Genomic DNA, 12,388 nt, shown 5'->3' with positions numbered 1-12,388 from the left:
ATCGTCACTCAATGGCCATATCTGAAATGGCACCCTATATAGGATGCCATTTCAGATGCAACCAGTGTACTTGTGCTATGGTTAGACTACTACACCCCTGGCTTATTTGGTTGGTTTTCACAGATCTTTTTTTCTCTCCCACATTTTTATTTGTGATCAGTTGTGGGTTGTATTATTTGTACAGTTGTTTCATATTGACTGTCTTTTAAGATGAGTATGTAAACAACGAAATGGTAAATCAAAGCAATATTGTAAAACAAGAGTTTTCGTGTAGAAAGCTCATTGTTACGGTTCAGAAATGTATTTTTGCAGGTGTGATGTTCATATTAAATAGCACTATGTTCACCTGCATCGATGTTCATCCACTGTGGGCATTTTATGCAAAATTAATTTACACCTTATGCAAGCTGTTGACTAATATTGCTTTTGCCAATGCTGCTTGCTAATTTATGATTTATGGCATTGTAAATAAATTATTTTTATTATGTTGATTGAAGTGTAATTACTGATTGACTTGGTCTTCAATTTTTGTCTCTATCCCATAAGGTTGACAGAATATTATGTAATGTAATCAGTTAGCCACACTTTAGTAACAACTGTTACATGTATTACAACAGGGTATCTGTGTACCTTGACTTTTTCCACATTTTGTTACAGCCTGAATTTAAGATGGATTAAAATTTTTACAAAGTTAAAATGAAAAGCTGAAATGTCTAAGTATTCAACCCCTTCTGTTGTCAAGCCTAAATAAGTTCAGGAGTAAAAATGTGCCTGACAAGTCACAGAAGTTGCATGGATTCACTGTGTGCAAAAAGAGTTTAACATGATTTTTGAATGACTACATCTCTACCCACACATAATTATCTGTAAGGTCCCTCAGTCGAGCAGTGAATTTCAACCACAAAGGCCAGGGATATTTCCTACCTATTGGTAGATTTTAAAAATTACAACAACAAAAAAGCAGACATTGAATATTCCTTTGAGCATGGTGAAGTTATTAATTACACTTTCGATGGTGTATCAATACATCCAGTCACTACAAAGATAGAGGCGTCCTTCCTAACTCAGTTACTGAAGAGGAAGGGAACCGCTCACGGATTTCACCATGAAGCTAATGGTGACTTTAAAAACAGAATTTAATGGCTGTGATAGGACAAAACTGAGGATGGATCAACAACATTGTAGTTACATCACAATACTAACCTAAATGACAGAGTGAAAAGGAAGCCTGTACAGAACAAAACTATTCCAAAACATGCATCCTGTTTGCAATAAGGCCACCGGCAGACCATTAACAGCTGCATGGTCATGTGGCAAAGAAATGCACATGAATGCCTGAATACAACACATTATGTTTGGGACAAATCCAAAGAGTACCACTCTTCATATTTTCAAACATGGTGGTGGCTACATCATGTTAATGGTATGCTGTCATTTTACTAGAAAATAGTAAAAATAATGATAAACCCTGTAACGAGTAGGTGTGCAAACTTGATGTACTGTAATTACTAATACATTTGGAAAAATGTCTAAAAACATTTTTCACTTTGTCATTATGGGGTACTGTGTGTAGATGGGTGAGAGGAATTAACTCTATTTCATCCATTTTGAATTCAGGCTGTAACAACAAAATGTGGAATAATTCAAGGGGTATGAATACATTCTGAAGGCACTGTATGAACATCACCTGGTTGGGCCATCCTGTGTTCTTCCCCTTATCAGCAGAGGGCATAATTGTCCAGCAGATAATTTTATTTTACCGAATACACAGAAAATACATACCATCCAATAAAGCTGATAAATGCGACTATATCAGTATTTAAAAAAAATAGTATGAAGTGAAGTTTCATTTTTCCGAATGCAACGAAGTCATAGACACGCATGATTGAACTGACGATATTATATCACTGGCATTGCATTTGCCAGATGCAGAAGCAAACTGCGACTGGCAACTGATCACAAGTCTGCATTGACCATTAACAGCTGCATGGTCAAGTACTGGGCTTTGTACAATAACCCGATTCTTGATCTGTTTTTAGGAGCAACTTCGCCCCAAGCATTAGCATCACTTCATATGGCCACAGATAGAACAATGAGTTATACAAATATTTGATATGGCCACACGACACTTCCGCCCCAGTAAAATCGAACCAGTGAGGGGCCTCGGAAGCTACAGAGGCTAGTACTACCCGGGTCGTGGTAAACAACTTCATTCTCTTCAGTGAGTAGGTGAATGAGTGAGTCAGAATGTAAAGCTACAGACAGGGATGACGATATCTTTGTCTGGTGCAATTTTATAACGGCCGTCAAATGGGTTTTAAATGGGACCTTTAAATGAAGAATCAAGGGCCCTGCTATTGCTTAAAATCGTCAGGTTTGTTAGCGATTGTATTTTCATTAACAGCTATTATTAGCTAGCTACAAGCCTGCCACCAGCAGATCAACAGCAGCCGCTCGCCAGAGCTAGCCGCAGTGTTTACTAGGCGACTGTAGACATCGTTAGCTAGCTACTTATTTATGCCTTTTTTTATGTAGGGGCTGTATTGAAAACTGGTCGACGTCGGTAAATGCTAGATGGCCATTCAACTGTGTTTTTAGTAGCATGTCAGTTTTTTTTTTTTTTTTGAATGTCGAGACTGGTTTAATTTGTTCGTTTTCATGTCTAACGTTAACATTAGATGCCTAGCTACTCAAAACATACAGATTATGTTATGACAATGACAGCTACCCTTAGGTGGTACTGGGGAGGTGAAAACACTCAATATGTCTGAAATGTATTACTTTCTTCTTTTTGTAAAGGGGATTCCAGGGGGAGCATGTCAACTCTGCCGTGTCATCGACCCAAGTCTATTTTCTTTCTGCTTGACTCAAAACACCAACATCCTCTACCGCCTCAGCTAACGGCTAGTGATGGTGAGCATCTGCAGCGGCTAAAGGCATGACAGACAATCTACGACACCAGAGGCCTCGAGCTCTAGAATCAGATGCTGGCAGAGCACAAGGGTTCGCGAGATAAACATAGAGGCAGTGCAAAGATAAGCCGATGCAGAAGCCATTATCCCTTATTTTCTCACTTTTATTGGGCCTGGCTTGCAGCCCGAAGCTGTTTTTTACTGGATGAAATGTGTATATTATAGTGTAAGTGGTGTCAGCTATTGAACGCAGTGACTGGACTTTTAAACCTACTCTTGTGAGTTCAGCCAGCTCATCAACAAAACACAATGGCATCTGATGACCACAAGGAGACAGAGAATGACCTGTCAGAACCCCTTCAAGCGGATGATGAGTTATTGAGTCAGTATGAGGAGGAGGACCCTGCTAGCATTAACTTCAAATCCAAAAGTTTACCTGCTCTGAATGACTCAGGCCAGCAAAGCAAGTCCTTGTTGGCCAAGTCTATGCAGCAGCAGGTGTCAATAACTGAGGAAAAGTGCGCTGAATTAATCCAACTCCCACAGAGGATCAACCTGAACCAACCTCTACCTGAATCCTCCACTAGGACTAATATTAACTATTCCCCTTCCAGTTCTAGTGTGGTGGGGATGAGTAGTTCATTTAACACCGAGACACAGGTGAGCAAGCCCAGGAGTAAAAACCCAACGAGGCAAGGCTTCCTCACCTCGAGGTTACACCTGATGCGTTTACCCACTAGGAAATACATTAATGCAATTCTCGAAGACTCTCGCTGTTTTTTATTTTGCATGTGCTACCTGACATTCATCCAGTCACTGATGGTGTCTGGCTACCTTAGCAGTGTCATCACCACCATAGAGAAGAGGTACAGCCTCCGGAGCTCTGAGTCCGGCCTGCTCGTCAGCTGCTTTGACATAGGCAGTCTGCTGGTGGTGGTCTTCATCAGTTACTTCGGAGGCCGAGGGCAGAGGCCCAGATGGTTGGCCGTGGGTGCAGTGTTTATAGCCGTCGGAGCAGCACTCTTCTCCTTGCCTCACTTCATCTCCCCTCCGTACCAAATCCTGGAGGTGAACTCGTCCCGGGGCAACGAGGGCCTGTGTATGAACAACAACGGCAGTGGCAAGGACTTCCTGGATGTGTCTTGTCCCAGAGACCAGGAGGGAAATGAGCACAACCTGTACGTGGCCCTGTTCATCATTGCACAGATCCTGGTAGGCATGGGGTCGACGCCCATCTACACCCTGGGACCCACCTACCTGGACGACAATGTCAAGAAGGAGAATGCCTCTCTTTATCTAGGTAAGACGTGAGTGTGTGTGTGAGATGGGGTGTGAAAGGTCCGAAAGACTACACAGCGCACCGGTAATAAACTAGGAGATAAAGGAGGAAGGCAACTCAGCTAGCCACCTCTGTGCCAGATTTACTGACTAGGCCTACTGTTTGGTTTCAGATGGAATTTCTCCTACTGCCTTTCCACCTGCCTCTGCCTATACACAAGGCCTTACAATACATTATGACATTGGCTACTTAAACTTTGACTTCAGTTATTCAATCAATCCTTGTCCCTAGATCTTTCTCTCCAGTGGTCTGAAACAAGGTAAACCTAATTAAGGCCTAAACACTGAAAATAAAGAATAGCTAGGATACAGGCTTGTATTCTGTGGTGGCCCATGTGGCTGCCTGGTGCCTGCCTCCGGTACACTCAGAGAAAATAAACTCCACAAAATAATTACCCAAATGGCACCCTACTCCCTATATAGTGCACTACTTTTGACTAGAACCCTCTAAAGAAAGCCTTTGACACAGCCCAAAGTCAGTCCCCTTTCTTCTCCTAGATCCAGTCTAACGGTGTTCTTGTGGAAGGCTGGCTCACAAAGGACTGAGCAACTTTGATCATGCGGTCACTTGGTGCCAGCTGTACAATGGCTGGATACACACTGGCAAAGATGTGACAGAACTTGGCCCATCATTACCTGTCTGGCTAGCTGGAACACGAGGGCTGTGAAGGAGGACAGACTTTGGTCAATAGTAGTGCACTATATAGGGAATAAGGTGCCATTTGGGATGTAGGCTAGAGTGGACAACACTAATGGTCCTTGACAGATCTCTATTCAGTCTGATAGAGCCACAGACAGACAGTTACTCTGAGGACAGGACATAACTCTTAGGTAATGGAGCAAATGTTTATTTGTTGTATGTTATTCACATGAGTTCCAGGAAGAGGGATTTATAGGCTTTGGAAATGAGAGAATGAACCTATAGTTAGTCCAGAAAAGGCTAGATAACCAGATGTTCTTTTACATATTAAGAGGGTTCTTAGTGGCTTTTAATCTAAGATTATACATACTACTGTGTATATAATCTCAAAACAGTGTGAGATTTTGTTGCTACTAGGTTTATTAGGTCAGGTTGTCATGAGTGTGCCCATGATTGACCAACACAATACAACATAATTATTCTCTTGGACTCCGTAGGCGAGCAAGTAAACTCCCACTGGAGAATAAAATTGATGACCTACGATTTTAAGATTATCCTATCAACGGGACATTTAAAAACTGTCATTTCTTGTGTTTCACTGAGACGTGGCTGAGCGATGATACGGATAATATAGAGCTGGCGGGATTTTCCATGCACCGGCAGAACAGAGAAGCTACGTCTGGTAAGACGAGGGGTGGGGGTGTGTGTCCATTTGTAAAAAACAGCTGGTGCGCGATGTCTAATATTAAAGAAGTCTCGAGGTATTGCTCGCCTGAGGTAGAGTACCTTATGGTATGCTGTAGACCACACTATCTGCCAAGAGAGTTCTCATCTATAATATTCATAGGCTTCGATTTACCACCACAGAACGAAGCTGGCACTAAGACCACTCTCAACCAACTCTATAAGGCCATAAGCAAAGAAAATGCTCACCCAGAAGCGGCGCTCCTAGTGGCCGGGGATTTTAATGCAGGCAAACTTAAATCAGTTTTACCAAATTTTTACCAGCATGTTACATGCGCAACCAGAGGGGAAAAAGCCCTAGACCACCTTTACTCCACACACAGAGATGCATACAATGCTCTCCCCTGCCTTCCATTTGGCTAATCTGACCATAATTCTATCCTCCTGATTCCTGCTTACAAGCAACAACTAAAGCTGGAAGTACCAGTGACTCGCTCAATGCGGAAGTGGTCAGATGACACGGATGCTACACTACAGGACTGTTTTGCTCGCATAGACTGGAATATGTTTCAGGATTCGTCCAATGGCATTGAGGAGTACAACACCTCAGTCATCGCCTTCATCAATAACTTAATTGACGAAGTCGTCCCCACAGTGACCGTACGTACATATCCCAACCAGAAGCCATGAATTACAGGCAACATCCGCATCGAGCTAAAGGCTAGAGCTGCCGCTTTCAAGGAGTGGGAGACTAATTCGGACACTTAAAAGAAATCCCGCTATGCCCTCAGATGAACAATCAAACAAGCAAAGCGTCAATACAGGATTAAGATTGAATCCTACTACATCAGCTCTGACGTTCGTCGGATGTGGCAGGACTTGAAAACTATTACGGACTACAAAGGGAAACCCAGACGCGAGCTGCCCAGTGATGCAAGCCTACCAGACGAGCTAAATGCCTTTTTATGCTCGCTTCGAGGCAAGAAACACTGAAGCATGCAGGAGAGCACCAGCTGTTCCGGATGACTGTGTGATAATGCTCTCGGTAGCCGATGTGAACAAAACCTTTAAACAGGTCAACATTCACAAAGCAGCTGGGCCAGACGGATTACCAGGACGTGTACTCAAAGCATGCGCGCACCAACTGTCAAGTGTCTTCACTGACATTTTCAACCTCTCCCTGACCAAGTCTGTAATACCTACATGTTTCAAGCAGACCACCATAGTCCCTGTGCCCAAAGAAGTGAAGGTAACCTGCCTAAATGATTACCGCCCAGTAGCACTCATGTTGGTAGCCATGAAGTGCTTTGAATGGCTGGTCATGGCTCACATCAACAGCATCCTCCCGGACACTCTAAACCCACTCCAATTCGCGTACCGCCCCAACAGATCCACAGATGAAGTAATATATACAGGGGGTACCGTTACCTGCTATATACAGGGGATACCGGTACCGAGTCAGTGTGTGGGGGTACAGGTTAGTTGAGGTAATTTGTACATGTGGTAGGGGTGAAGTGACTATGCATAGATAATAAACAGCGAGTAGCAGCAGTGTACAAAACCAATGGGGTAGAGGGGAGTGTGTCAATGTAAATAGTCCGGTGGCCATTTTGATTAATTTGAGATTGCGTCATCTGTGGATCTGTTTGGGCGGTATGCGGATTGGAGTGGGTCTAGGGTATCAGGGAGGATGCTGTTGATGTGAGCCATAACCAGTAAACGGGCGGTAATCATTTAGGCAGGTTACCTTCGCTTCTTTGGGCACAGGGACTATGGGGGTCTGCTTGAAACATGTAGGTATTACAGACTCGGTCAGAGAGAGGTTGAAAGTGTCAGTGAAGACCCTTGCCAGTTGGTCCGCGCATGCTTTGAGTACATGTCCTGGTAATCTGTATGGCCCCGCAACTTTGTGAATGTTGACCTGTTTAAAGGTCTTGCTCACATCGGCTACCGAGAGCGTTATCACACGGTCATCCAGAACAGCTGGTGCTCCCGTGCATGCTTCAGTGTTGCTTGCCTTATACAAAGGGACATAGAACAAGCTCATGAGGTGTTTATAAGTTATATTCTTCAAGAATCAATGAGTATTTATCATTAATACGTACAAAAATTGATGTTGCAACTAAGGATTTGAACTCCCCCCCCCCCCCCCCCCCAAAAAAAGTTTCAGCGTCATTCTGCACATATGTTTTGGTTTGCTATGGAAATAAGGGGGGTAGGCCCACAGTGCCTTCAGAAAGTATTCACACCTCCTGACTTTTTATAGATTTAGTTTTTACAGCCTGAATTTAAAATGGATTACATTTAGATTTTGTGATCTACACACCATACCCCACAATGTCAAAGTGGACATATACAGTTGAAGTCGGAAGTTTACATACACTTAGGTTGAAGTCATTAAAACTATTTTTTCAACAACTCCACAAACTATAGTTTTGGCAAGTCGGTTAGGACATCTACTTTGTGCATGACACAAGTAATTTCTCCAACAATTGTTTACAGACAGATTATTTCACTTAGAATTCACTGTATCACAATTCCAGTGGGTCAGAAGTTTACATACACTAAGTTGACGGTGCCTTTAAACAACTTGGAAAATTCCAGAAAATGATGTCATGGCTTTAGAAGCTTCTGATGGGCTAATTGACATTATTTGAGTCAATTGGAGGTGTACCTGTGGATGTATTTCAAGGCCTACCTTCAAACTCAGTGCCTTTTTGCTTGACATCATGGGAAAATCAAAAGAAATCAGCAAAGACCTCAGAAAAAAAATGTGCGACCTCCACAAGTCTGGTTCATCCTTGGGAGCAATTTCCAAACGCCTGAAGGTACCACGTTCATCTGTTCAAATAATAGTACGCAAGTATAAACACCATGGGACCATGCAGCCGTCATACCGCTCAGGAAGGAGACGCGTTCTGTCTCCTAGAGATTAATGTACTTTGGTGTGAAAAGTGCAAATCAATCCCAGAACAAAAGCAAAGGACTTGTGAAGATGCTGGAGGAAACGGGTACAAAAGTATCTATATCCACAGTAAAACGAGTCCTATAAATCGACATAACTTGACAGGCCGCTCAGCAAGAAAGAAGCCACTGCTCCAAAACCACCATAAAAAAAGCCAGACTACGGTTTGCAACTGCACATGGGGACAAAGATTGTACTTTTTGGAGAAATGTCCTCTGGTCTGATGAAACAAAAATATAACTCTTTGGCCATAATGACCATCATTATGTTTGGAGGAAAAAGGGGAAGGCTTGCAAGCCAAAGAACACCATCCCAACCGTGAAGCACGGGGGTGGCAGCATCATGTTGTGGGGGTGCTTTGCTGCAGGAGGGACTGGTGCACTTCACAAAATAGATGGCATCATGAGGGAGGGAAATTATGTGGATATATTGAAGCAACATCTCAAGACATCAGTCAGGAAGTTAAAGCTTGGTCGCAAATGGGTCTTCCAAATGGACAATGACCCCAAGCATACTTCCAAAGTTGTGGCAAAATGGCTTAAGGACAACACAGTCAAGGTATTGGAGTGGCCATCACAAAGCCCTGACCTCAATCCTACAGGAAATTTGTGGGCAGAACTGAAAAAGTGTGTGCAACCAAGGAGGCCTACAAACCTGACTCAGTTACAGTAGCTCTGTCAGGAGGAATGGGCCAAAATTCACCCAACTTAATGTGGGAAGCTTGTGGAAGGCTACCCTACACGGTTGACCCAAGTTAAACAATTTAAAAGCAGTGCTACCAAATACTAATTGAGTGTATGTAAACTTCTGACCCACTGGGAATGTGATGAAAGAAATAAAAGCTTAAATAAATCATTCTCTCTACTATTATTCTGACATTTCATATTCTCAAAATAAAGTGGTGATCCTAACTGACCTAAAACAGGGATTTTTACTAGGATTAAATGTTAGGAATTGTGAAACTGAGTTTAAATGTATTTGGCTAAGGTGTATGTAGACTTCCGACTTCAACTGTAAATCCTACTTCAACGTAAAAGATCCGCTGTTAAATTTGACTGTATACCGGTATTATAAACCACACTGCCTGTGATATTGCAAAACTTGAAATACATATAGCCTATCTATTTACTAGGCTACTAGGTCCAATTAAATTAGAAATGCGCATGATAATTTGTTGTATGTAATGGTTATGAAAATAAAATAAATAGGTAAAAGACTGTCTAATTATAAGATGAATTACAAGATAAAAAAAATCTAAAACAAGAATGGTTGCTTTCTTGTTAATTTATTTTCCCGTTTTTAGTTAATAAGCTTTTCATCATATCCCCCATTTGCACAAAATACTAACTTGCAGATTGCAATTAAATAATTTAACCACTAGATGTGCGTACACATTGTCTAAAGTCTGCGGGGAGGGGATTCTCACGTCAAGTCATTTTTAATAAAACATTTTGTGTGAACTGGCGCATGCACATTTTAGGGTATATTTTGTGCATATGCAGTTTATAAATGAGGCCCCAGGACCCTGGTCAAAAGTAGTGCACTATGTAGGGAATAGGGTGCCATTTGGGATACATCCCATCATCATTGTCTGGCTCTTGTGGAAATGCAGTCCTCATAAATTGTTGAATGAATTGAATGTGAAATGCTCCTGTTGGTTTCTACGTGATGCAATTGCCCTGTAATAAAAACAGGGTGACGTAACCATTGAGTTAGAAAAATAATGGTTACATTTTTAAGCTTCTCTTTGGAGGCACAAATGCTTTTTGTGTGTGTGTGACTGTGGAGCAATAAAGTTGACAGGTGACCCCATTCCCCAACTGCTCTTCTGTCAGTCTCCTAGACCAAGGCAGATTCAGAGACATGTACAGGTTTTGAACTGGTTGTCCTGTACGGATAGTGTGGTTCATTTGAATGGGGAACAAAGTGGTGAACTACCCATTCAGTCAGAGTCCATTATTATCATTAATACATTGCTTAATTACATACAGTATATTCTTAAGGAGCTGTTCTGTGTCTCTACAGCCCTGAGTACATGAGCTCAGACGGGTGAAATTATGTGTTTTACTGTTAGTGTCCGCGTCCTGTACTCATAAAGGAGATTGATGCAAGCGTAACGGGCCGGATGTTACAGAAAAATGATGCGAGCCTCAGCCTGGCAGCTGGATCAATTGGAACCCTGTGACCTTGCGGGAGGGAGGGAGACAGGCGGCACAGGGTCAGGCACAATGAAATGTGGGATGACTGCATCGTCATGGCAACCTGCTGACACTGCACTGTCATCTTACACCTTTCCAACAAATCTGCTTTATTTCCCATAGATAGCCCCCCAGATCCCAGCCCCAACTGAAACAGAACTGCCTGTATGACCAAATGTAGAGGACACCAACTGAAACCAAAAACAGCAAACCAAATATATACATTGCATTTAGAAATTATTCACACCCATTGACTGTTTCCAAATTTTGTTGGGCTACAAATTGGGATTAAAATTGATGTCTTATTTTTCTCAACGATTTCCACAAAATATTCTGTAATGTCAAAGTGGATGAAGATGAATGAAAAGTATTCAACCCCCTGAGTCAATACATGTTACAATTGCCTTCGGCAGCCATTATGGCTGTGAGTCTTTCTGGGTAAGTCTCTAAGAGCTTTGCACACCTGGATTGTTCAATATTTGCCCATTATTCTTTTTTAAACTCTCCAAGCTCTGTCAAGTTGGTTATTGATCATTGCTAGACAGCCATTTTCAAGTCTTGCAATAGATTATCAAGCCGATCTCCGGCAACTGAGTTAGGAAGGACACCTGTATCTTTGTAGTCACTGGGTATATTTATACACAATCCAAAGTGTAATTAATTACTTCACCATGCTCAAAGGGATATTCAGTGTTTGATTTTTTTTAATTTATACCCATTTTAAAATAATTGCCGTTCTTTGCGAGGCATTGGAAAAACTCCCTGGTCTTTGGTTGAATCTGTGTTTGAAATTCACTGCTCGACTGAGGTGCCTTACACATAATTGTATGTGTGGGGTACAGAGATGAGGTAATCATTCAAAAATCATGTTAAACACTATTATTGCACACAGAATGAGTCCATGCAACTTATTATGTAACTTCTTAAGCACATTTTTACTCCTGAATGTATTTATGCTTACCATAACCAAAGGGTTAAATACTTATTGACTCAAGACATTTCAGCTTTTCATTTGTAAGAATTTGTAAATAAACATAATTCCGCTTTGACATTATGGGGTATTGCGTGTATGTTAGTGACCCAAAAAATATATTTGATATTCAAGCTATAGCACAACAAAATATGGAAAAAGTCAAGGGGTGTACATACTTTCTGTAGGCACTGTAGGTTGGGGGAAAAGTTGACGCAAAAGATTGAATTCAACAAACGTTCTGCGGACACGTCCACGACAATTTGCCATTGTTTTGTCTTTCAGAAACTGACACAATCCTTTTCCAGATAAAGCACAAATTACTGCTAAAGATTAGAACGGTAGCTTAAGTAAAATATGGGTAGGCTACGGTATTGCTGTGCGATAGGATCGTGACATCATTGCCTATTTAATCTCAGGGTCTATACCAAGGCAGGACATATGAACCCAATAATCTATAGATAAACTTAATAATGAACAACAATTTGTCTTTTGCATGCCAAACCACACGGAAAAGACGCCGTTAAAATATGCGCACAAGATTAGAGAGCATCAATTCACATACACTGCGTAGCGTATGCCAATTTATATTGTCATGATGTTAGCAATGTAGCCCTTGTGAATTATTGTTGTGTGTTTCTTTTGACTCACCTTATATGTCCTATGGGAGGCACCGTACCT

At 41.8% G+C, this 12,388-nt stretch overlaps 1 protein-coding gene across 1 annotated transcript in view; it reads left to right on the top strand.

The window, feature by feature from the left end:
- The first annotated feature begins 2,236 nt into the window (after positions 1-2,236).
- Positions 2,237-12,388, top strand: part of LOC120055919 (solute carrier organic anion transporter family member 5A1-like) — a 31,595-nt gene continuing 21,443 nt past the window's right edge. Inside the window, exons 1-2 of the mRNA XM_039003965.1 lie at positions 2,237-2,374; positions 2,800-4,212. Of these exons, the coding sequence (XP_038859893.1) occupies positions 3,222-4,212 (991 nt within the window). The 5' untranslated portion in view covers positions 2,237-2,374; positions 2,800-3,221. The remainder of the gene's footprint in view (positions 2,375-2,799; positions 4,213-12,388) is intronic.

This window comes from Salvelinus namaycush, chromosome 11 (assembly GCF_016432855.1).
Source record: "Salvelinus namaycush isolate Seneca chromosome 11, SaNama_1.0, whole genome shotgun sequence".
NCBI lineage: Eukaryota > Metazoa > Chordata > Actinopteri > Salmoniformes > Salmonidae > Salvelinus > Salvelinus namaycush.
This window is presented reverse-complemented; position numbering and strand designations above follow the sequence as displayed.